The 25,474-nt window shown below is 45.1% G+C and overlaps 1 protein-coding gene across 1 annotated transcript in view; it reads left to right on the top strand.

Annotated features, from left to right (window-relative positions):
• The window catches only part of BRINP1 (BMP/retinoic acid inducible neural specific 1), a 173,879-nt gene that overhangs the window by 44,760 nt on the left and 103,645 nt on the right, over nt 1–25,474 (top strand). Inside the window, exon 2 of the mRNA XM_060608861.3 lies at nt 3,507–3,774. Coding sequence (XP_060464844.1) covers nt 3,557–3,774 — 218 coding nt within the window. The 5' untranslated portion in view covers nt 3,507–3,556. The remainder of the gene's footprint in view (nt 1–3,506; nt 3,775–25,474) is intronic.

The following is a 25,474-nucleotide window of genomic DNA, read 5'->3' as shown; positions in this document are numbered from 1 at the left end:
CCTTTATTAACCTCTAGCCTGTACTGGGTACATTCGCTGCCACCAAGGGTACAGACTGCTTTAGACCCAAGTATACAGTAGACGCTCAATAAATATCAGTCACAGACCCTGCTATTCTCTTGGGCCTCTAGTACAGTTGGTACTATTTGGGGTCTGTTCCCATGAGTCCTAGCGTCTTCATGATATGACATGTCTGTTTCACACCTACTAGTCCTTACTCTTGCCCAGCAAAACATCCACTTCTCTTAACACGCACCTTTAGAAACTTTCATTTCCAGTTTTAGTGTTCTGTGGATTATTGTGATTTTCTGAGTCAACAGAGATGTGTCCAGACTTCTTCCACGAAGCACTCATCTCCACTTGCTGGGATGTAAATTGTCTCAGTGACATTTACTGTCCCAATGACAGAGAAGGCTCAAAACACAGCCACATGCACGTGCTGCCCTGCCCAGACAGTACGACAGAATGACCCCCAGGAGCTGGAAGACAGGAGCCGGGTCGTGGTCCTGTGGAGAGTTGAGTCAGCCAGGGTTTAACTTTTGCCCAGTTGACATTTGGGTCCAATGTTCTTTGCTGTGGGAATGTTCTGTACATTACAGGATGTTTAGCGGCATCCCTGACCCTGCCCATTAGATGCCTGTGGCACCCCCCTCTTTCGTGACACTCAAGATGTCCCTTGGAGGGGCACCTGGGTGGCTCAGTCGGTTGAGCATTCAACTTCGACTCGGGTCATGATCCCATGGTTTGTGAGTTCGAGCCCTGCATGGGGCTCTGCAGTGACAGTGTGGAGCCTGCTCGGGGTTCTCTCTCTCGCCCTCTTTCTCTGCCCCTCCCCCCTCACGCTTTCTCTCTTTCTCAAAGTAAACAAATTTAAAAAAAATATTTGTTAAAAAAAAAGATGTCCTTCGGGGTTAACATGGCTGCCACTTGGGAAACACTGGATTAGATGGGTCAGCTGTCAGCCAATTCTAGGACTATGGGCTAAGAGCTTACCCTCTTACACACACACACACACACACACACACACACACACGAGCTCTGCGGTTCCACGGACAGGCTCTTCCTCTTTTGAAAGCTGCAGCCCCCTGCATCCTGTTTCCTTGCAAACGGCTGGCAGCCAAGCACTCTGTCGTGGGCCCTCACTCCGCACCCACTCCCAGCGGAAGCCCTGGAGAAGGGCTGAATGCGATTTCGGTGTATTGCAGCGCCCCCTGCCGGCCGTGCCGAACAACCGCCTCCGGCCCCTGCTTGCGCTCGGGTGGACGGTTTTGGCCCCTGGAGCTGCCCCGGTTCTGCCCTCGACATGCACTGCGTTGTTCGAGGCTCTGAACTGCACTTGAGGCCACGGGTTCTGGCGGCCCCCGGCTCTGCTCCCGTGCCTCTGTCCTTTGCCCCCGACAGCTGGGGCTTGCAGCGCCGAGCAGATTTTTGCAGCTTCTCGTAATAACAGGGTGCAGTTGGGCGCCAGAGGGCCGTGGCCGCCTGGGTAGGAAATTCACATCTCTTGTCTGTTTTTTTTTTTTACTTTCTCTTTCTTAGCTTTACTTTCTTCCCATTTTCAGCCGGAAGCGTAGACGACGAAGATATCCCATCTCTTCATGTTTACGCATGGCGTTACACCTGACAACATGTTTATGTCTTCACCGTTTTTAATTTTGGGGGGGGGGGGAGGGGCGGAGGGAGAGGGAGAGGGAGAATCCCAGGCAGGCTCCGTTCTCAGCACAGAGCCCAACGCGGGGCTCACTCACGACTGTGAGATCGTGACCTGAGCCGAAAGCAAGAGTCGGACACTCAACCGACCCAGCCACCCAGGAGCCCCCCGTGTCTTGGCCGTTTTTAAATGGTAGGCCTAAAAATCTGAGCTCCGGAGAAGGGAGGTGATTGTCCTGCGTCACACAGCTCGCCCTGTGTAGAGACCGTCTTTTAAAGGTTCTGGCCAGTTACGAAGAGCAAAGCTGACCAAGGAACGAATAAATATAAGAAAAGATAACTAAGGACTGATGTACAGTTTCACAGAGTGAGCAGCGAGAACCGTGAGGAAGGAACAAACAGTTTTAGAGAGAATGAAAGACGGGAAATGATCCCTGAGGACCCGACCTCAGCTGGCTACTGAAAAATAAATAGGACTTGGCCGGGCAGTGGAGAAAGTATGCACAAGACCCCCCCCCCCCCCCCCCCCCCCCACCAGGGAAGATGTGGACACGATCAGTGTCAACATTCATCATTGTCACTATCCTTCTCATCATTGATGCCATTTATTGAGCATTTACTAAATGGCAAGCCCTGGCTGGGACACTTTACAGAAGTTACGTCACTCCGTTCTCTCGCTAGGGGCTACTGTTAACCACATTTTGCCGACAGGGGAAGGAAGACACAGAGATATGAAATGACTTGCCTGAAATGATGCTGATTGTAACTGATGGAACCTGGGTTCAAATCTGCCTTTCAAATAATGAGCGAGATAAGCTCTTCTAGAATAAGTGGGGTTGGGGGCACAAGCACTGTGCTAGTCTGATAATTAGAAAATGATGGTAAAGACGAATGTCGAAAAGCTAAGCATGGCCTGTGGTCTCTCTTCTCTTCTCCCTGAAGAAGGGCCTCTGCCTCAGCTCTCCCTTAGTCTTAAACTTTTCTCCAACATGGCACCATTATGCTGTTATCAACACCCACCCCCCCCAAAAAAAAGGGAGGTGGGCAAAACCCCACCTAATCTCTTCGCCTTTATTTTCCCATCTGAACCTCAGGGAGTTTGAGGCTCAGAATCCTCAACAGTGAAACCGCTGGCCACGTGTCCTTGGGGTCAAGGAGACATTCCACTGAGCAGTGTAGAACTGGACTTTCAGGAGCTCCGTAAACCTTCACCCGCAAGGTGTCCAGTCCCCAGAGTCATGGTCACAGGCCATCCTCAGACTTTGGGCATTCCTCCGATGACGCAGAAGCCAAGCGTGTACTCGCGTACGCGTCTGCGTGAGACGAGGGGAGAAAAGAGCTCCCGTTTGTGGAGTCTCGATCACAAGAGGCAGGTTGTCTGTGGAGCTACTGGGTGGGACAGACGCCTGAGTTCTACTGCCACATCCCTCACTGGCTGTATGAGACTCTGGTTCTGCCTTTGTCCGTTTCACTCGTCCTTTGAACACATACGCCTTGCATTCCTATGACGTGCCGAGTGCCACGGTGTAGGCATCGAAGCCCATCCTCTGTTTTGCCCTTGAGGCGGCTGCATCCCTAAGAGGCTAAGCATTTGTCCGTGTTCACGCGATACGTGAACAGCGAAGCAGGAACGCGAGCCCAGGTCTCCCCAGGTGCCGTGCTCTTAACCAGAAACATACTGGGTTTTGTAAACCTTGATACACTTTACTGTTATGATGTTATGAAGATGTTTTAACCACATTTTTTTTTCTTTTCCTGTGTCTTTCTCTTCCTTTTGTTTTATTTTCTCTCTCTTTCTCTCTCTCTCTCTCTCTCTCTTTTTTTTTTTTTTTTTTTTTTTTACTCTTTCTCCTCAGGACTCCACAGAATGGAGCAAGAATGAGAGGAAAAAGGCCGGCAGAAAAGCATGAACTGGAGGTTTGTTGAGCTCCTCTACTTCCTGTTTGTATGGGGCCGTATCTCAGTGCAGCCCTCCCACCAGGAACCAGCTGGGACAGACCAACATGTCTCCAAGGAATTTGATTGGCTTATTTCAGACAGGGGGCCTTTCCACCACTCCAGGAGCTACCTATCCTTTGTGGAAAGACACCGTCAAGGATTTACAACCAGATATAAAATATACAGGTAAGATCTGGGTGAAGCTGGTCCCTGCCTCCCGCGCCTTTCATTCACAGAGTGCTTTTTGGCGTCCGGTGTTGGTAGGGCCTTGCCGCGTGGAGGACCGTCTGGGCCAAGGGATCGTGAGCCTTCAGCGGGTCGTTACTCGTCTTTTCACCTTGTTTTTGTACTTTGCACGAGAGATTGACAATGACAAGGAGAAGAGCAAATCGCTAACATTTATTGAGTGCTTACTGTGTGCCAAGCGTGGTGCTTTACTTTGTACACGCCATCTCATCTAAGGTTTCGTAATCGCCGTCGGAGGTAGATTCCATTTGTTCTCTCCACTGTATGCATGAAGTAACTGATCCTCAGCTAGGTGAAAGTATTTGCCTAAAGTCACACAGTCAGTAAGTGCTGGGATTGGGGTTCAAACCCCGTTTTATCGGTATCCGTGGTCACAGAATTTTTAATCAAATTCAGCTATAGGTAGTGTTGTTTGCAAATGCCACTGATGTGCCCGTATCCTTCCCAAACATACTCACACATCTGGAAACAAGTAGGGACTGTCCACGGACAGTGTTTTCTAGAGCAGGTCTGAAGTGGCTCTTGACTTTTTAGAATGCCATTCGTCCAAAAAGGACTTAGCCCCAAGTTTTTTTTCTCTTTGAAACCATCTGAGATTCTCCCCATTCCGGGCTTTCACCCTCTCTTTGATTCTTCCACAGCTCTCTACACTTACATCTCTTTCGTTTTAAACCGTCTGAAATTAGAGAGTGCCTTTTTGTGTTTCTTTCTTCCCTTACTAGAAGCTCTTGGAAGGCAGGACTTCCATGCAATTCATTTTTGGATCCGATCCCTTGAGTGATTTTTTTTTTTTTTTTTTTTTTTTTTTTTGCTACGGTGTGTCAAAAGTGCACAATACGTGTTGTGTACTTAAATGAGTTGGAAAATGCCAAAAGCTCTCTAGAGGTATAATCTTTGTCTCAAGGTCAAGGAAGAAGGGGCACACCCTGACCCTCCTGGGCCAGTGAGAACAGGAGAGCTGGGGAACATGGTGGAGGAAAAGGATGCTGACTGCATCAGGGAAGGCTTGCGTTCAGGGCGTAAGTCTTTTTTTTTGTATTTGGTATGAAAATAGACATGTCTCCCTTGCACATTTGGGGGCATTATGGATTAGGGATGTGAGATTCATCCAGCCTCTACCAGCTGTACCTGCCTGTGGCTTATGCTGAATATTCAAACCCTACTTTGGAAGTTGGCCCACTAGTGGCTGAGGTTCTGCAGCGGTTCTATCTATGAAAGAGTTCAGAGATGAGCCTTGAAGGGTGCTAAGCAATCAGAGAGTTACTGGGGAGAGGTGCTCTGAGCCTGATGGAAAGCAAGACACAAAGGAGCGTGGACATGGGGTGGGCAAGAAAAGGGGGAAGGAACACAAGGATGAAAAATTAGGGGTATTTCCTCTTTAAAAAGAGAAGAATACCAGAATTTTAAAAACGTAATTATTGGGGTGCCCGGGTGGCTTAGTTGGTCGAGCTGCCGACTTCGGCTCAGGTCGTGATCTCACAGTTTGCGAGTTCGAGCCCTGCATCGGGCTTTCTGCTGTCAGAGCAGAGCCTGCTTTGGATCGCCTGTATCCTTCTCTCTCAGTCTCTCTCTCTCTCTTAAATAAAAAATAAATAAATAGATAGAAATGTAATTATTGATTCAGAAGCCCACTCCTGGGGACAACTATTCCTCAACTACCCAAGAACAATAGTTGTCTGCCTAATTTCAGAGTTGGATCCTTAACATAATTTCTGGCAGAATGCAGCCATTGCTATCTGTGAACACACATAAACCAAATATGGGTGCTTCCCTGATTACTCAGCAGAATGCACCGGCATCTGAAATTCCTGGTGCTTGGAAAGATGGAGGCTGGAGATAAAGGATTGAGGGGAACGGGGCAAGTAGTGGAGATCTAGGAATGTTATCCTCTTTGTGTTTTGTCAGACGATAACTCCTTGGTTTCACATGTGGCTTTTGCTCCCACTTGAGCCTCCTGAAGCCACCTTCAAGTTGGATGACTGGGGTTCAAATTTCCTTTTTAAAGATCAGAAGGTGACTGACTTGAATAGAGTGAGGTAGCTGAGAAATGACGGAGTCTGGGGTGGAAACAAAGTCTAGTTATAAATCCATAACCACGCCAATGAATACGGCAGAACTAAAGGCATCCGTTCATTATTTAGGAATGTTTCTTAGCGACTGCTGTGTGCCTGGCCCGGTGCTAGACACTGGGGCTGTGTTGGCTTGAAGATGAGTAGTAATGATACAGTAGGAGGGCTATGCTTGAGTTTTAGACGGGAGCTATCCTGCATGTTAGATGATTAACATATGGTTGCAATTGCTGTTGAAATAACCTAGACTTCTGCGGACACCCTGAGTAGAACCATAGGCACAAACGTTCGACAGTGGCAGCCTTTAATTGAGCACTTAGGATGTGCCATGAAAAGAGGCCATTCAATTCTCACAGCATCCTCTGTCAGGTGAGCAGTGCCTTGGCCTTTTATAGGTAGGAAGGCCAGGACTTGGGGAGGCGGAGTGCATTGACCCACTCGGTGGGACCCATGGACACATTCCTTGTGGTAAGGAACAGGAGCTGGGGTCCAAACACAGACCTGCCTGACCCCAAAGCCCTCCTTCCAGCCACTGTGCTGCATGGCCGCCCCTCCCCCAAGCCCGGTGCCCCAACGTCGAGTGTGTCAGAGTTCTGAAGGGAGTCTTGCAAACATTTTTCCTCCCAACCGCTTTGTGAACCTTTGGGGTTGGTTTTTGAGATGCTAAGAAGTGAAAGGTTGCTAGTGAGGTTGGGGGTCAGGACATCTGGATACTAACTCTAGCTTTCTGGGCATTGGTCTTGTGACATTAGTCAGGCTCCCTCCTCTCCTGGATCCTGCTTTCTTCATCTGTCAAATGGTAGCCTTGAAATACATCAGTGGTTTTCAACCTGTGCTCTTGGAAATCTTGAGGATCGATTAAAGAAGTCAAAAAAGCCACTTTAGTGTGGGAAGATAGGCAAAGTGTGTGTGTGTGTGGGGGGGGGGGTGCTCAGGCAGGATCCCCCCCCCCCAGCTGTGCACAGTGCTTACACAAGAGAAGGTCTGACTCTGCTGTTTTCACGGTCTGATTTTACGTATCCTTTCCGTTGGATCCCACTGCTAAAGCAAAGTGTACGGTCATCCAACAGGCTGATTTCTACCATGCTTTCTAGTTCTAAAATTAAGTATAAGATTTAACCAAGGTCACATGGTTAATTAAATGATGGAGTTCAACCCAGAAGTCAGGCCCCTGGTCATCTAGTTATTCCTTCCTTCCTCTATTTAATCTTCAAATAATTATTAAGTACCAGCAACAGGCCCAGCACTGTGTTTGGTACAGATGATATAATGATGAGTACAATGAACATGGTCCCTGCTCTCATAGGAGAGACTGACATTGATTAAACACACACACACACACACACACACACACACACACACACACACACAATAAGTGCTACAAAGGAAAAAAGAGCAGAGTAGGTGTAACTGGGAGATCATTAATACTGTAAACCTTGATCTGGAACCAGTTTCTTACATGCAAAGATTAGGTGGGGCTCCTATCATAATCTGCACGTGTACCCACATGCAAATAAGTACCCAGAGACATGGTGCCCATCCAGGCCAGGTTCAGACCAGAGCCAAAGCCAGCTAGGACATACTCATCAGGATAATAGTCAATTGACACTTTGTCCTCATTGAGTGCTGCTTTGTGGAAACACGAAACCGGTGATTTCCAGTGTGCCTTCTTATGTGCTAATGTGAACATAGCGTATTAGACAATGGACATTTGCATCATGAAAGAAAGGCTTTCTCCAGGAATGCGCCATATTGTCTTATGCTGGAGAGCCAGCTTTATTGAGGTGTCTAGTCTTCAAGCTTTGGCCAGTTCACCCCACCCTGAACCCATGGTGGGCCCCAGGATGATCTGGGAGCTTCAGAAAGAAAAAAAGTCTGAGAGGAGGTCTGCTCTCTGCACTTAAGTGGGGTAAGGCCATTTCTTCCCTTTCTTTCCTCATGCATATGCACACAGAGGCTGGTTTCAGCCCATAGAATCATGGTGGGGAGTCCGTGCCAATGGCAAGGATGGGAACCTTTCCCATTAAATCCCAGCAGAAGTCTTCTCTCACGTTGTTTCACAAGCCAAGCAATAATATGTGTACAGGCAGTGGTTTGGGTGCATGAGGCACACGCTCTGTCATGCATAAGTCTCAGCTGACACATGGAGGGAAGGCTGGGCCATTTCCTGCCTGAACCTGCCAGTGTCGTTGAACTTGAAGTCAGGGAACCTGGGTGCTGGCCCACCTCTCCTGCCTCCTTCTTGCGTGCTTTTGGCCAAATAATGGACCTTTTGGAGCTTGTTTCTTCATCTGTAAAACGAGACTGTTAGTGAAGGTGATCTTCAAGGTCCTTGCCTTTTCTGAAATTCCATGATTCCATGAAATAATGTCCCCTGAGGATTTAGCCTGGGGTAGTGGAGAAGAGTGGACTTGGAGTCTGGAAACTTTATTTTTGAGCCACTTTCTAGCTTTCTCGTCCTGGGCCGAGGCATTCATGCGTATTCACTCATTCATACATCGGTTGCTGTAAAATTTAGCTCTGGTCATAATGCCATGAGCTGTGCTACGATTTAGTGACCCAGAAATGACCAAGAGAAAACAGTGAGGCATATACCCTCACAAACACACACGCATGTGCACAACCTGTAGTGCCCGGCCCCTCCTCTACCAGACTTGGAGTTGAGGGTGGAAGGTAGAAGAAACATACAAGTCAATAAACAAACAGTTATCGTTCCATGGACAGGAATGGGTAAGGAACGGCTCAGATCCTCAATTTTCTCCTCTGTAGAAAGGGATAATGATGTCTGGCCTACCTAGTAGGTCAAATGAGGTAAAGTTTGTGTAGGACTGCTTTATGAAATTTAAATGTTCTTCTAGCTACAAATGTTTTTTTTTTTTTCATTAAGGCTCTAAGTCATCATTCTAAAAAGAAATCATTGATTTTCACTTTCTGCTAAGCCCATACATATATTAGTCATTAAATACTCACAGCCCTTCTGGGAGGGAAATACTATTATTGTCCATATTATGAATGAGAATACTAAGGCACCAAGAGGGTAAGCAAATTGTCCAGGGTCACACATCTGGAAAGTGGCACAGCTGGGAATCAGAAGCGGGCCTCTGAGACCCCACAAGAGCCCTTACCTTATGCTGTCATGACTCTCTCTGGTTTTTAGTTACCTGGTTCACCATCAAATACTGAGAAACTCCTTTTGCCAGTGGGCAAATTGCAACCTCTTTGAGGCTCAGTTTTCTTATTTGTAAGATGGAGCTAATATTAAATGCCTTGTGTGCTTGTGGTAAGAAGTAACTTTGATATCAAACGTGTAGAGCTTGGGGCGCCTGGGTGGCTTGGTCGGTTAAGCGTCCGACTTCGGCTCACATCATGATCTCATAGTCCGTGAGTTCGAGCCCCGCGTCGGGCTCTGTGCTGACAGCTCAGAGCCTGGAACCTGTTTCAGATTCTGTGTCTCCCTCTTTCTCTGCCCCTCCCCTGTTCATGCTCTGTCTCTCTCTGTCTCAAAAATAAATAAACGTTAAAAAAAAAAAAACATGTAGGGCTTGAAATTTTGCAGGACCTGTATAAATTCGACTTGACCCCTTTACCTCAGAGGGCCGACTGCATTGCTAAAAATTATTTATTTTGTTCTTGAGACGATTTAGAAGTCAGTCTGGTCTGAAAAAGCTCCGTTTGGTCCAAAGATGTTTCCTGCCTTTTTGGATTTTATTTTCTGTTTATTTTTTTCCCTGACTTTGCAATCATCAGTAATGGGAAAATGTAGCAATTATTTCGGGGGCGTACTTAATAGAAAAATTATATAACCCTTTGTACACTTGGTTCTGGAGAGTCAGGGCGGAGGGGAGATACTGACAATGGCAGGCACTATGCCGCAAGAGGTGCTTTCAGATTGAGTGGTTTTCCCTGCAGGTTGCTGAGCAAGTGATTTGTGGCTTATGGTGCACCTTCCTTTGAGCCCAAAATAAGTACCTAAAAGTTGAATGTAAATCGAATCCTGGGAAACCAAGTCTGATTGCCTAACTGTCTTGCATAGTTATTTCAGACTTGCATGAATCTCAGTTCTAATCTGATATCCTAATGGTTCCCTGACATATTTCACAAAAATATCTATAGTAGGTTTTGCGGTAAAGCTACTTGGCTGAATGAATGGGGCTGGGGCTAGGTGGACGGTCTCCCTCAGATGAATGAGATGCGGTCCTTATCCAGAAATCATTCAAGAGTATCTGTTGGGTACCTAGGTATGCCAGATGCTGTGCACTGGGGAACCAATAAAGTAGAAGGTAAAGTGGTCCCTGCCTTCTAGGAGCTTACAGACAAGCGGTAGCAATGGAGAGGTCTGCCACTGCACCACTCAGGATGCTTGTGGCTGAACTTGAAAGGAAACCAGCAGCCTCTGGATTCCAGACAGGATCTTAGTATCCCATGGTGCCAGTGTTAGATTTCTATTAGCATAGGGAAATTGAGTCTAAATCAGCATTTCTTAAAGTAGATTATATAGAACTCCAGCTCAATGCGATGTTAAAAGGTGTTTTTTGGAACGGCAACAAAAAAGATCCCACAGTCAAATAAATGATAACAATGATGGCAAGTTCATTGCTAGCATTGAAAGCTTACCAAGGGTCCAGTATGAACACACTGAGTATAAATTATTCCGACTGATTGATCCTTCCAGTCATTCTGTGCACTAGGTATTGTCATCATCTCTGTTTACATAACTTCTCCAAGGAAAGAGAGCTAATTTCTGGGAGAGTAGGCTATGTCACAGGTAAGCAGATTCCAGAGCCTGTGTGTTTAACCGTTGTTAACCATTGCTTCCCAAATTTGATCAAATCTCTTTGACCTTGCAAGCTCTTATTCTCAGAGGTATTAGAATTCTAACAGCAGGTTTAAGGAGTTGCTGGTTCTACCTGGCTTTGAGTCTTCCCCTTTTGGACACCAGCCTGTGTCAAAGCTCTTTTTTTTTTTTTAATATTTATTTATTTTTTTGAGACAGAAAGAGAGCATGAGCTGGGGTGGGGCAAGAGAGAGAGACAGAGACTGAGGATCTGAAGTGGGCTCTGTGCTGACAGCAGAGAGCCCAGGGTGGGGCTCAAACTCGCAAACCAAACTGCGAGATCGTGACCTGAGTCTAAGTCTGATGCTTAGCCACCCAGGCTAAGACACCCACCTGTGTCATAGCTCTTAAAGGGACACCTCTTGGAGAGCTAGCACTTGGCCAAGGAAGTGGGACCGTGATTGCCAGTCGGGGGTGATTTTGCTCTCTAAAGGGACATTTGGAAATGTCTGGGGGCATTTTTGGTTGCCACAGTTTGTTATGCAAATGGGTGCTGCCAGCATTTAGAGGTCAGGGATCAGGGACACTGCTAAACATCTGATAATGTACAAATAGCTCTCTGCAGCAAAGAATGATCTGACACATAATGTCAGTAGTGTTGAGGTAGAGACATTCTGCTCTGGAGTAAGTATTTTTGGAACAAAAGGAAAAGGGCTGGTGAGAAGGATATTGGAATAAATAGTCTTAGAATTTGGTCTTCATGAGTTTGAGTTGGAATGCTTGCAATATAGACATCAGTGTAATGGCCACGTTCCCAAAGAGTCTGGCTGCAGGACCAAAGGGGAAGTGATTTTGCATGTTTCAAGACATGGCCTCAGACCAGAGTGCAAGTTAATGCATTTAGGAAGGTGAATCAATTTTTGCTTCCTGCTGCAGAGAGGCAGTATTTAAGGGAAACCAGTTTTCTCCTCCAGAAACAAACAAACAAACAAACAAACAAAAAACAATCTCCATTCTTCCAGAAGGCCTGGGAGATCTGGTGGGTTTCTCCTCTGACTACAGAATTCCTTAGGAAGTAAGATGTTTACGCTCCGTTGCTAGGTTCAGATATACATGGCCTGAGTTATTAAAAACCAGTTTGGACCAAGTGGGTTAACAGACACTTTTTATCCCTTTAAGAGCATGCCCAATAGGTATGGAAGAAGATGAGAGTGGGACAGTGTCCCCTGTTGATAGTTATCAACTATAGCCACTTAAAGAGTGGTGTCACTGGTGAGAACCATTACCCTATACCCTCCCCCTACATTGTCCCTCATTTAATCCAAATTTCTGATCAACTTCTCCCTGAATAGAGAGGGTTGGGGAAGGATACACAGCAAACACCCCCCGGGCCACTTGGAGTCGATTCAAAGATAATCTTTTGTGTTGATTATTTAAAATTGATCTTCCACTTCCAAGAATGATAGCTTTATTGCTACCAAATTGCTACCTTTGCTATCCTTTACCTTTTTGCTGCCTTGTCATTACTGAGCTGACTTCGTGAGCTGCAAACTTGAGTTTGCTTCGATCTTGGCCAAGCAATGACCCAGCTTTAGTGAGAAGCAATAACCGAAAATGGACAGGCTTGTACACCTGCCTCACACGGAGCTGCCGACACCAAACATGTCCACTGTTAGGACCTGGGGAATTTGGAAGGGAGGAGAGACAAGGCCTTGCAGCTTCAGACTCCACGCTCCAAACCTTGGCCAAGGAAGCAGGAACTGGATCCATGATCTGGAGCACCCAGCAGCTTTGTCCTTCCTTTGAAAAATGTTTACTGATCTCCAAACTCCTACCTGCGGGGGGCGCTGCACTGTTCCCTTGGGGTTAAGAAGGGGAAACTTTGATCCCTGCCCTCAAGGAATTCATTATATCTTGGGGAAAATTGACTGAAAGACAAATGAGCACAGTGCATGTGTTAAGTTCCCTGGGTGAGCAATGCCCTTGGTGCTGTGTTTGGGGGTGGGGGGGCTTCCCCTAGCATTGGGGTTGTGACGGTGGGGAAGTGTGGGCTGAAAAGACAAGTCTAAGAAGGCATCCTAGAGGAACGGGCATTGAACTCAGTGTTCAAGGACGATTAGGAATTTGTGAGAAGGCTGTCAAAAGAAAAGCAGCCCAGGCAGATGGAGGAGAGTCTGCAAAGATAAGAGGTAGGAGAAAGCCTAGATCTATAGGTGTGTGTGTGTGTGTGTGTGTGTGTGTGTGTTGCAGTGACTTAGGGCATAAGGCTGAACAGCAGCTTGGAGGCAACAGTGAAAGAGATTTGGAATGGCAAATTGATTTCAACCAAACTCTAGCTAATTGTCAGAATATTACTAGACACCTATTTAGAGCAATGCTTTTTCTTTCTGTTGGTTTTACATTTCTTAACCCTGACTCATCTTCATTTTCTTTTCATATTGACACTCAATAAACAGATATAGACGCAGTACAGACAGAGCTAAAGATGTATGATTGAAATGAAAATTCATGAAAAAAAATACTTAACCTTAGTACATGTGATATATTTTGATATTTACTGTTCTTTTCCATTCTGCCTATTCCTTTCTGATTCATTTATTTTTTTTCAATTCTTTTTAATGTCTATTTATTTTTGAGGGACAGAGAGAGACAGAGCATGAGCAGGGGAGGGGCAGAGAGAGGGGAGACACAGACTCTGAAGCAGGCTCCGGGCTCTGAGCTGTCAGCACAGAGCCTGATGCGGGGCTTGAACTCATGAGCCATGAGATCATGACCTGAGCCGAAGTCGGACGCTCAACTCACTGAGCCACCCAGGCGGCCCTATTTTTTTTTTTTTTTTAATGTTGCTACCTGCCAACTAAAGTGATTTCAACCTCCACCGGTGGCGTGGGCCTTACAGTCTGAAAGACACTGACTTTGAGTCTATACTGTGGTCAGTTGGGGCTCAGAGGACAGTTGTGCCGGGTTTGATTCTCAGAGTTTGCCATGGGCTCAGGTTAGAACCTGTGCCTTTCCTGATGTGGGCAACAGAATGATGAAGTGTTTGGAACATGGGATGGACGTGGTCTGATAATGCATTTAGAAATACCGCGCTGGCTGCAGCGTGCCGACTGAGTGGAAGAGAGTAAGAGAGAAGGGTTCGGAAGCTGTGGCAATAATTCAAGGGAGAGGAAGGGAGCGCCCGAGCCAAGACGGAGGCAGTAAAGATGGAGTTCATTAACTCCCAAGTACGACTCAGTGCCACCAGGAGAGTTCCTCCGGACCTACCCGTCAGGCAGTCCTCTTCCCGGGCTACAACCAGACTTACCTGCCCCAATTCCATTCTTGGCACCCTTTGGCAGGATGTATTTTTTTATGTACAATTCAACAGCTGCTGGATACTTTTGTATCCCTTATGAAAGGAATCAGAATACCCAGGCTTCTGCCTCCAGGCCGTTTCTTTATCTCTCAAGGCCTTCCTTCTGGGCATAAGAATTACTGAGTCTCATTAGCGGTGGATTCCCAGACTGGCTTGGAGGAAGGCTTTGCAGCCCAGCCTTTATCTGTGCCTGGCTTGTCTCTGCAAACCTCGGTGGAAACTTCCAGCCCCAAGTCAGTCTCTAAGCCTATGTGAACTTAAACCAGTCGCTATACTTGAGCGACGGGAAGGAAATCTTTAGATTCAAGCCGATTTTGGTTTGAATCCTGGCTCTGTCATTTCCCACCTATGAGATCCGGGGTGTGTTGCCGAAACTTTCTGACCTCAACTTGTCTATCTGTAACATGGGGAGACATTCCATAATTGTAAAGATTTGAGAAGATAACAAAGGATCACATTTAGCACAGAACAAGTGCTTGAGGACGGGTAGTTAAAATCAATATCCGAAGCACCATTCCCTGGAAATTCAGCAACAGGGACTCCGAGAAGGTTTGCAGGAGACCTCCGACAGCAGGAGGGGTCTGAGGTCTGCGTGGAAGAGGTGTCCTAGGATGACAACACTGGCTCCATTCTTAGACCAAGAGGACACTTGTTAGGAGGCAGGTAAAAAGGAACAGAAAGAGGAAGATTTCTGATGCCCTGAAGCACGTGCGGCAGGGATCCAGAGGCTACATACTGACAAGGTACCCTTAAGCTAGCAGCAGGCGTTGATTCATGTAAACAGCACACATCCCATGATTTGCAAACGTCTAACTTATTAATCAGCCCAGGTGATGGGGCACAGTCTGCGATATCTCATCTTCCAGTGCCCGCTGCACGGTGTCCACCAGGTTTCTTTGATGTGCCATGCTCAGGAGACGTTGATCCCCGAGGGATGGCTTTTCGCCCAGGCACCTTCCGGCCATCAGCCGCATTTCAGAACGGGGTGTGGTTGTGTGGTGGGGGTAACTCTACTTCTTTTCAAATTGCCTGCGTGTTATCCAGAGAAGGTCAGCAAGGTGCAGCCTCCATCCCTGAGCACTTGTGACATCCTGTCTGTGACTCTAGCGTGACATCCAGTCTTACATTCCATTTGTGAGGGGAGGTGTGGCTTGTGTGGGCAGGAAGGAATGGAATACAAACGATATGGGTCTCTGCACCACCGAATGGTTTGGGATTGTACTATTTGGGAAGGAATTGCTCACCTGTGCATTAATTCAACCTATATTGGCTGAGTCTCTGTGTTGTGCAAGAACTGTAGGAGCGTCTGATGCCAACGAAGCAGTACTAATCCACACCCCGAGGAGCACCGTAGGGGAGCTGGTGAGAGATAGCTCATACCAGGGAGCTGGTAAGGAGTCACATTGCTCCCTCCTCTAGGGGTGCTGGGGAAGAAGAAGAATATTGAGTGGTGTTGCGAAGAAGGGGCACTTCCGGTGGTCTTGCAAGATTAAGGAAGGATTTCAAAAAGAGGATTTTTATTCTTGTTTTAACTTGAGATCTGGACAGTAGAGTTAGACATAAGAAGGTAGTGTGTGTGTGTGTGTGTGTGTGTGTGTGTGTGTGTTGAGGTCGTGTCCAGAAAGGGACAGACTTATCCTGGGGTCTGCAGTAAGTCACTGTGAGTGACAGGCAGAGAAAATGTTAGCATGCACGCCAGAGAAGTGAGCTGGGGACTAGGTCATGGAGCCCTATGTATGTTACATAAAAGACATTGAACTTTATCCTAACATGGTGCCTTCCACACTTTCTCATTTCAGGATGTTCTGAGTGATTTTGTTATGGTTCCTGTAGGAACCAGGGAAATACTAATTCTGTTTATTGAGTAGTTACGTTCAAACAACTTAATGAAATATTTATGTCCCCAAAAGTTTAGTGGCCATTTGAAAAGTGATGTGTGCAAATCTAAAGAAAAAGCCGTATTTTAATTTTATTCTTTTTTAAAAAAAATTTTTTTAACGTTTATTTTTGAGAGAAAGAGACAGAGCATGAGTGGGAGAGGGGCAGAGAGAAAGGGAGACACAGAACTGGAAGCAGGCTCCAGGCTCCGAGCTGTCAGCACAGAGCCCGATGCGGAGCTCGGACTCACAGACCGCGAGATCATGACCTGAGCTGAAGTCAGACGCTCAACCAACGGAGCCACCCAGGCACTCCTAATTTTATTCTTAAATAACCACAGCTTCAGGGTGCCTGGGTGGCTCCGTTGTTTGAGTGTCCGACTTCGGCTCAGGTCATGATCTCGCGGTCTGTGAGTTCAAGCCCCACATCAGGCTCTGTGCTGACTGCTCAGAGCCTGGAGCCTGTTTCGGATTCTGTGTCTCCCTCCCTCTCTGCCCCTCCCCCGCTCATGCTCTGTCTCTCTCTGTCTCAAAAATAAACAAGCATTAAAAAGAAAATAATAACCACAGCTTTTCCTACATATGCTTTGCAAATGGATACTGCCCCTCTCATTTCCTATTCCTCGTTAATTTTTCTGTGGTACTTTGTAGTTGTATCAACTGCTAAAAATCCACCTTAATGAAGATAGACCATATGAAAGAAAGGTTTGTATATGTTTATACAACATATGTTTTAATGTTGAAACTGTATACTATTTCAGGTTAGTAATTTTGCGGATGCCCAATAAATGGCAAATACCCCTCCCTTCTCTCGAACATTTATAACATCCCCTGTGTCCCCATGAGTTTTCTCTGTAGCATCTCAGCACACAATTCAGGAATCATGTCCTAAGGACAATGGGGAGCTCTTTAGAGGATTTTGCCCAGATGGAGAGCATGTCACATTGTCACCACTGGAAGGTGACTGCTGCTAAAATGGGGAGAGTAGACTGATGGGGGAAAGTTGGGAAAGGGTGCAAAATGTATAACAGGGAACAGGAAGGCTATGGCAGTGACCCAGGTAAGAGAGGAAGGTGTCTTGGACTAAAGTAGCATCAATGGGGATTTGAGATATATGTATTTTTTAATTTTTATTTTGAAACGGGCAAGAAGTTGCAAAGACAGTAAAAGGGGGTCTCATGTACTTTTTCCCCAGTTTCCCCCAATGGTTACATCTAATATAACTATAATATAATATAATATAATATAATATAATATAATATAATATAATATTTCAAAACCAAGAGATTGATATTGGTACAATGGATGGGTATCATTCTGCGTCATTTTATCACACGTGTAGATTCATGTAACCATCGCCACCATCAAAACGCCATCACCACGAAGATCTCATGTGCTATCCCTTTATTATCACACCTCTCCCTCCTCCCCTGCCATCATTAACCCCTGACACTCACTGATTTGTTCTCCACCTCTATGAGTCCCTTATTTCAAGAAATGCCGTACAAATGAAATCATAACTTGAGGTACGTTAAGGTGATGGAAGTATCAGTATTGGGATTCGAAGGTTGCAAAGGACTTGGCAAGATCACACCTGAAGTGGCGAATCACTGGATCCGGGTCAAACAGGAAAAAGAGACGGGGAACATTTTTCATAGGGTCAGTTGTGTGGGTGGTGGTGCTTTCCATCAAGATAAGCAACCCTGTAAGGCAAAGAGACTCTGGGGTTGTGTGTGATTGAAGATGACGAGTCAGCTTTGCAACTGGTAAATTGAAACTAGCCATGACATCCAAATGGAGACTTAGCAAGCGGTTGTATAAATGGCTCTGGCCCTTCGATAAAAAAATATATGGTATTCGGCATCATCAGGTTGCCGATAGCGATTGTTAGATGTCCCCTAAGGATGTGTTCACTCAGAGGAGCCTGCTTAGCATGTGCAGAGAAAAACACTGAGTGGCTGAGGACTGGCCGATGGTGGAGGAGGGCAGTCAGGGACATCTGGTACCACGGAAGCTACAATAAATGAATGTTTTAAGAAGGAAGATGTGGGTAATCAGGGGCCATGGTTTCTGATAGAGAACATCAAGGGAGAACTGAAAATAGCCTTTTGTGCTTAAAATCTTGACCTTGGCAAGAGATGTTTAAATATAATGTTGGGGACAGGAGCCAGATTGCAGTGGTTGAGAAGTAAGTGAGAAACAAGGAAGTAGACTTTTTTTTTTTTTTTAAGAATCATAACTAAGAAAGAGAGCAGAGAGGTTTTTGTTGTTCTTTGGTTTCTAAGGGAGGAGACCATTAAGAAAGGGAGGTTCTGAGTGGAGTTATTTGTGATGAAGCATTTCCTGAAGAGGCAGGGAGGGAGGTAAAGCATCCATGGAGGTAAAAGGAGGGACAGCTTTCAGCTGAAGTAGGAAGAAAGAAAGGAAAGAGAGCATGTGGGTGCAAATCTATTGATTTTATTCAGGATTTGAAAGGACTTCCCACGGCCTCTGTTCTCTTTGTGAAGTAGAAATCCAATGTGAAACCAATTGCTGAGGAAGGGGGACTTGGGGAGTGCCAAAAAGAGTTTGGAGTGTTTTGAAGTCATTGGTCTGTAGAAAGGTAGAAGGATCTGATTAAGGAAATATACAAAGATCACCAGGAAGCATTGAGGGCTCTGATAATGTTGATAACCATCAACTGATAAGGGCTCTAGTCTGTGCAGCTGGGCTGTTGTTCTCCAAAAGAACTGAACTTTTGAGGTAAGAGCATGCATGGTGGACGGAGGTTCAAATGGGGTGGGGGTTTGCCAAGTAGACAAGATGGAAGAGTAATTGTGTAGGGGTTGAAAGTATTGGCGAAAAGTAAACAGATGGATCATTGGAATTAAGTCGATCTAGAAAGAAGTGAAGACATTAGATCGTGGGTAGAGGGAAAGGAGATCGTCACGGGCCCGGAGGTCTTAAAGAGGTAGGGAGCGGGTGTTGTGACAGACAAGTCCGAGAATGGAATCTTTTGATATGACATGTCAGAGTTAAGGGACTTTGGGAGATGACACATTCTAGGAGTAACCATGGCAGGAAGTAGGGGCTGGAAGAGGGAGGAAAGGGAGATCATTGGAGTGGAATAGGTCAAGGGGCCGAGAGGCTGAAGGGTATTGGATTCTAGTCACATGGGGTGAAGGGAGAACTTGGGGGTGAAGACACAGTGTGAAAATCACATGCTCAGGTGTTTATTTAACATGAGAGCGCTCTTTGGAGGGTGGTTATTGAACACAAAAAGGAAGAAATGAAGGAAGAGAATGGGGTAGATAACTCCATCTACGACAGAAGATTTGCATTTGAGTCTTTTTTCTTTCTCCATTAGATCTTTGAATAATGATCTATTCTCTCTGAGCCTCAATTTTCTTTTCCTTAAAGAGGAACTTGAAATCTGTACCTCCCCCCACAGAGCTGTAGAATGTGATGCTCAAGAGAGAAAGTGGAAGTGGGGGGCCCGGGTGGCTCAGTTGGTTGAGTGTCCAACTTCGGCTCAGGTCACGATCTTGCAGTTTGTGAGTTTGAGCCTTGCATCGGGCTCTGTGCTGACAGCTCAGAGCCTGGAGCCTTCTTTGGATTCTGTCTCTCTCTCTCTCTCTCTCTCTCTCTCTCTGCCTCTTGCCTGCTCACACTCTGTCTCTCTCTCTCACATGCAAAAATAAATAAACATTAAAAAGAGAGAGAGAGAAAGAGAGAAATTGGAAGTAAATGTGCTTGGTAACCCCTGCACCTTCGTGTAGATATGGACCCTATTGTTCCTGTCTACTGGCCCCCGAGGACTGGCTTTGGATTCCTTCCACAGCACTGATGGAAGATAGTGCGTTGGTACCTAATAATTGCATTTGAATGGCCTGATTTCAGAATATCATTTTAGGATAACAAAATGAATGACAGCTGTAATATCAGAGACGAACCATTGGATGTCCTATCTTTTAGATGTCCAGAATAAATGTGCGAGAACAGTTGACCCAGACAAATTGACCGATGAAGGGTAACTTGTACTTCAACATAATGAGTTCAATATTCTTTTGATTTACAAAAAGGCGCTGGGGCACCCAAGCCTGGGATGCTTGTCAGCAAAAGGGAAATTTAGATAGTATTGCACTTACTATAGACAACGCAGAGTTTTAATTCTGTAACAGCTTCAGCTCAAGCTGCATTTACGCCATCATCATCATTATTATTATGAAGGAGAGGGAAGTGGCTGTTAGAGATGAAGGGCTTCCGAAGGGAGAATGTTCAGGAAGCAGAATCCCCTCACCCTTGGTGTTGAGCAGAAATGAATAGGATGTTGGGGGAAATTCCATAACAGAATCCAGTTGAAATTCGTTCCGGAGCCAAGAACAACATTGAAAAATAAAAGCACTTACAGAATGGAACGAAGAAACCAGTTTGACGTGATCCTGAATATATTAATAACTACATTACCTAGTAATGTTAAATGGTCAAGTTAAATCATTTGATCCTCATAACAATCCTGGGCGATGGCTTCTACCTCTAGCCCCACTTTACAGATGAGGAAATAGAGCTTCACAGAAGTATTCTGCCCAAGGTCACACAGCTGGGAGGTAGCATGACTGTGATTCAGACCCAGGCAGTCTGGGTCCACAGTCTGTGCTTGTGACCATGGGCTGTGCAGAGTGCTGGGGAGGGAGAGCAGCCATGGGAACCAAGGAGCTTGTGCCCCGCCCCATCCTCGATACTGAATCATCTTATGACCTAGGGAACTTTCCTTTTCTCAAATTTTTTATTTTATTTTATTTTTGAGACAGGGGGAGACAGAGCATGAACAGGGGAGGGTCAGAGAGAGGGAGACACAGAATCTGAAACAGGCTCCAGGCTCTGAGCTGTCAGCACAGAGCCTGATGCGGGGCTTGAACTCACGGACCGTGAGATCATGACCTGAGCCAAAGTCAGCTGCTTAACCGACTGAGCCACCCAGGCACCCCGGAACTTTCCTTTTCTAACGCTGTGCAGTTCTCACTTCCCCTCCTCCTTTTTTCTTTCCACTATTCTCCCTGTTCCTTTTCTTCCTATTCAAATACACCTTCGATATGTAATGCTTTAAAGTTCACAAGACACGTTCCCGTCTGAGATAGGTACCGCTGTCCCCCGTTTTGAAGATGAGGTAGCCAAAGGCTTGGGCGGCTGAATGGTTGATCTGGGATGACATGTCTGGAAGGGGTAAAACATTGACTTGTATCCAAGCCTTCTGGCACCTCTTTCAGTGCTGGTTTTAACTGCCCCTCAGCTACCTTTTCGTTTGATGAGCGCTTCTTTTCACTGGTACTCAGTGTAGACGCATCCTTGGTGCTGGTTGCAGTACTTTTGGAGAGAGAATGGCAGAGTTTGCAAACAGGGAGTACTTTACTTTGTACCTGCATAAGGATTCCAGAGGTGCTATTTGAAAGAAGGAAAACGGAGACAAATGCAATTCTCACATGGTGTGGTTCCACGGGTCCCTTGACTCTCATCGGGGCGCCTGGGTGGCTCTGTCGGTTGAGCGTCTGACTTCGGCTCAGGTCATGATCTCGCGGTCCGTGAGTTCGAGCCCCACGTCGGGCTCTGTGCCGACAGCTCAGAGCCTGGAGCCTGTTTCGGATTCTGTGTCTCCCTCTCTCTCTGCTCCCCCCCCCCCCCATGCTCTTTCCCTCTCTCTCTCTCTCTGTCTCTCTCTCTCTCTCTGTCTCTGTCAAAAATAAACATTTTAAAAAATTAAAAAAAGAAAGGAAATCAACTCTCATCAAGTGTCACTTCCAGATTCTGGGAACAAAGTATGTTGTTCTCAGATTGTTTTCTGAAAATCAGCAGATTGATATGGTATCACTAAAAACAACTAACTCACCACACCTAAGGGTAGAGATCATTTTGTCTCTTGTGGAAGGAGGATGATAGAGAGAAGATACATAGCTGTATGTATGATGCTGTTCTATTTCAGTCTACTGTATAATTCTCTTCCTTTTTTTGGATCTTATTCTGTTGCTGAGTTCCACCCACCTACTTCTGGGAGACAAGGCCAGGTGAAAGACATCTTCAGATTTCTCAACATCCTCATGCACTTGTCCGTGGGTGCTGGATTTTCAGTAGTAACTTGGAGGCCTGTCTGTCTGAGAGAACCAGAGAAGGTAGCCCCGGCACTGGACCAATAGCTATTGTATGCAGGAAGCTTGGGAACTTATATATACAGAGCCTGTACTGGGGATCAGAGAGCTCCTCAAGGTCTAGTTCCAGAGAGGGGACTGGTAGTGGCTTACTGGACAACAGTCTTCCAGGTGAGATGTTTTTAATTGTCAGAGTTGCTAGAAGATGGGAGGGGGGCACCTTGATAGAACGGAGGAGGAAGTCACTCTTCTCTCACAAAAGTGACTCTAATGAGCATAGTATTCTCTGACCAAAAGAGAATGTAAGCACAGGTAGGAGATTGCCTTCAGTGACCTTGGATACCCTTGACCACCCAACGTTGCATAATCATGCCTGAAAGCTGTCATTTATAGGATTGGAGAGAGCACCTTCTTCTAATTTTTTAGGAGTATGTTGTATGAGGGGAGGCCCTGCGTGTCTGATTAACATCCCGCCGTGTTTCTGATGTTTTATCTGAGTCTTCTCTATGGGCCTCTCGTCTGCTAGATCATCAGTCAGATGGTAGTTCTTCTTTTGCTCTCCCTGGGTAATCACACCCATTCCTGTGGCTTCCATTATCACGAACACTCCAGCAACTCCCAAACTTCCATCTCTCCTCCAAACTCCAAGATCCTTTCACCCAACCCCCAACTGGATATTTCCACTGGACTTTGTCATGAAATCTCAGGATGCTCATATTCTGCCTTCTCTACCCATCTACTTCTTTTCTTGTGTTCTCTGTCTCAAATAATGGTACCGTCATCCGTCAAAGGTCCAAGCCAGAAGGTTGGACAATATTCTCAGGTAATTCCTCTTCCTTACCCAATGAAACATAGTAATAATAATAGTCATTTTATTGTGATTGCTAATACTTGAATGTTTACCATGTTTCCCGTTCTGTGTTAACATTACGTGGATTATATTGCTTAATCCTTTGACCAGCTTCTGACTATTGCATTGTGTCATGAATGGAGAAAATAAATAGCTTGCCCAAGATCACATAGTTAATAGGTGAGAGGGTTAGGGTTCAAGAGTACAGAATCTGGGTTCTTACTCTCCTCGATACGCTGCTCACATATCCAGTTCATCACCATTCTCTCTCTCTCTCTTAATTTGAATATGTCTTCCAATTCATGTACTTTTCCCTATTCCAACTTCCTCTTTTCTATCGTATTTCCCCAATACCTATTTCCTAAGCCGGTGGTCGTTAATGATTATGCATCCTTATCATTAACCAAAAAAATCATACCACCATAGTCATTACATATTATAAACATTTACTAATATTTAATGTTTACTATTATGTAAGCATAGACATAGACATTTTAAAAGATAGGAAGTAATAAGTAAGAATTGTTAATATTTTATAAAACATAATTTTAGTTTATTGATTAACCATGTATTTATTAGCCGTTGTGGATAGATATAAACCTCTTACTTAAATCAGAAGTCTTTTTGATTATTTGTTTATTTTAGAGAGAGAGAGCAAGTAGGAGAAAGGAAGAGGAGGGGAGAAAGAGAGAGAGAGAGAGAGAGAGAGAGAGAGAGAGAGAGAAAGAGAATCTTAAGCAGGCTCCACCCTCAGCACAGAGCCAGATGTGGGCTTGATCTCATGACCATGAAGTCATGATGTGAGCTGAAATGAAGTCAGATCCTTGATCGACTGAACCACCCAGAGACCATGAGATCACGACCTGAGCTGAAGTCAGACACTCAACCGACGGAGCCCCCCAGGCGCCCCTGGATTATTTTAAATCAATTGGCGGATAGGATCGTTTTGTCATGACTTTATACTGTGACTGCCGAAGTGCTTAACCCAGGGAAAGGAAAAATACCAGCTCTGCCATTTTTTTTTAACCTGTATTATTGGTCTTATTTTCAACTGGTGGTTTCTTCGCAGGCAACTCTCGAAGCTATTTGTCCATTTTAGGAGAGCTGGCTTAAATTCAAAACTCCCATGTGACCAAGCACCTGTAAGCTGCTTGGTTGTAGGTTGTAATGAGCTGAAGCCAGAAAGGTGAGCCAAGGCAGTGCTGCCCAGCCCTCATATATCTAAGAACTCTCTCTGCTAGAGTTACATGTGGACCTGCAGTAACTGAGATGATTCATTTCAAGTCAGATTTTGTGCAAGGTGTCAAGTAAGGGTCGGTGTTTATTTTGTTTCCCCAATGTGAATATCCATTTTTTTTCCAATTTTATTTGCTGCCAAGACGTTCCTATTCCCATTAAATTACGTCGATGTTTTTCTTGAATATCAATTGACCACTTACCTGTGAACGTTGTGGTACATTCCTTACACCAGCACGGTGCTTTCTTGATCCTGGTTAGAAAGCTGATCGGAATTCTGTACGTAAATTTGCAGAGAACTGGCATCTTACCAACACCAAGTCTTCCGATACACAGACATGGTTTATTGCTTCATTTATTTAGACATTTGATTGTATTCAGTAATATTTTGCAGTTCCCAGTGTATAAGGGGTGTAATGTACTTTTTAAGGATGCACAATTTTGAATAGTAAATAAAATTCTAATTTTAATTTTATGTTTAAATATTTTCACTGCTAGTATAGAGAAATATAATTGAATTTTATATAGTGTATCTTCCACCCTTGATGTATCTTCACTAATGACTTTTGGTAGTTTTTTGTAGCCTCCTTAGGATTTTCTACATATCTGATCACACTATCTGTGAGGAGTTTCACATCTTCTTTTCCAGTCTGTGTGCCTTTTCTTTCTTTCTCTTGCCTGATTTCATTGGCAAGAACCTCTGGAAAATGTTGAATAGAAGTGTTGCAAGTATAAATCTTTAGTGATTTAGAAAAGAAAGCATTCATTCTTTCACTAAATGTGACGTTAGCTGTAGGGTTTTTTGTTGTTGTTGATGCCTTTGTTTTTATCCTGTTTGGGCTTCATCTGCCTTGTGTGAGTTAATGCTTTTAACCAAATTTGGGGAATTTGCAGCTATTATTTTATTAGGTGTTTTTCTTCCCTAGACTCTCTCTTCTCTTCTTTTGGGACTGATGATGATGTCTTTGACTACTTCTTGTCTCCGAGGTGCAGTTCATTCTCTTCAGTCTTGTTTTCCTCTCTGTTCATGCGGTTGTACAATTTCTTATGATCTGTCTTCAAATTTACTTTTCTTTCCCCTGTCATCTCAATTATGCTGTTGAGCCAATGTTAGGAACTTTTAAATGTCAATTGCTATACTTCTCATCTTTAGAATTTCCCATTTTTTATGTATAGTTTATACTTATCTGTTGCATTTGCCTATTTATTTAATTTTTCCCTTATTTCTTTTAATCTTTTAAATGTACTTTTTAAAAGTTTCTTTATTTATTTTGAGAGAGAGAGATGGTACAGGCGTGTGCATTCATGAGCAGGGGAGGGGCAGGGAGAGAGGAAGGGAGAATCCCAAGCAGGCTAA

Source organism: Panthera onca, chromosome D4, assembly GCF_046562875.1.
Source record: "Panthera onca isolate mPanOnc1 chromosome D4, mPanOnc1 haplotype 2, whole genome shotgun sequence".
Taxonomy (NCBI): Eukaryota; Metazoa; Chordata; class Mammalia; order Carnivora; family Felidae; genus Panthera; species Panthera onca.
This window is presented reverse-complemented; position numbering and strand designations above follow the sequence as displayed.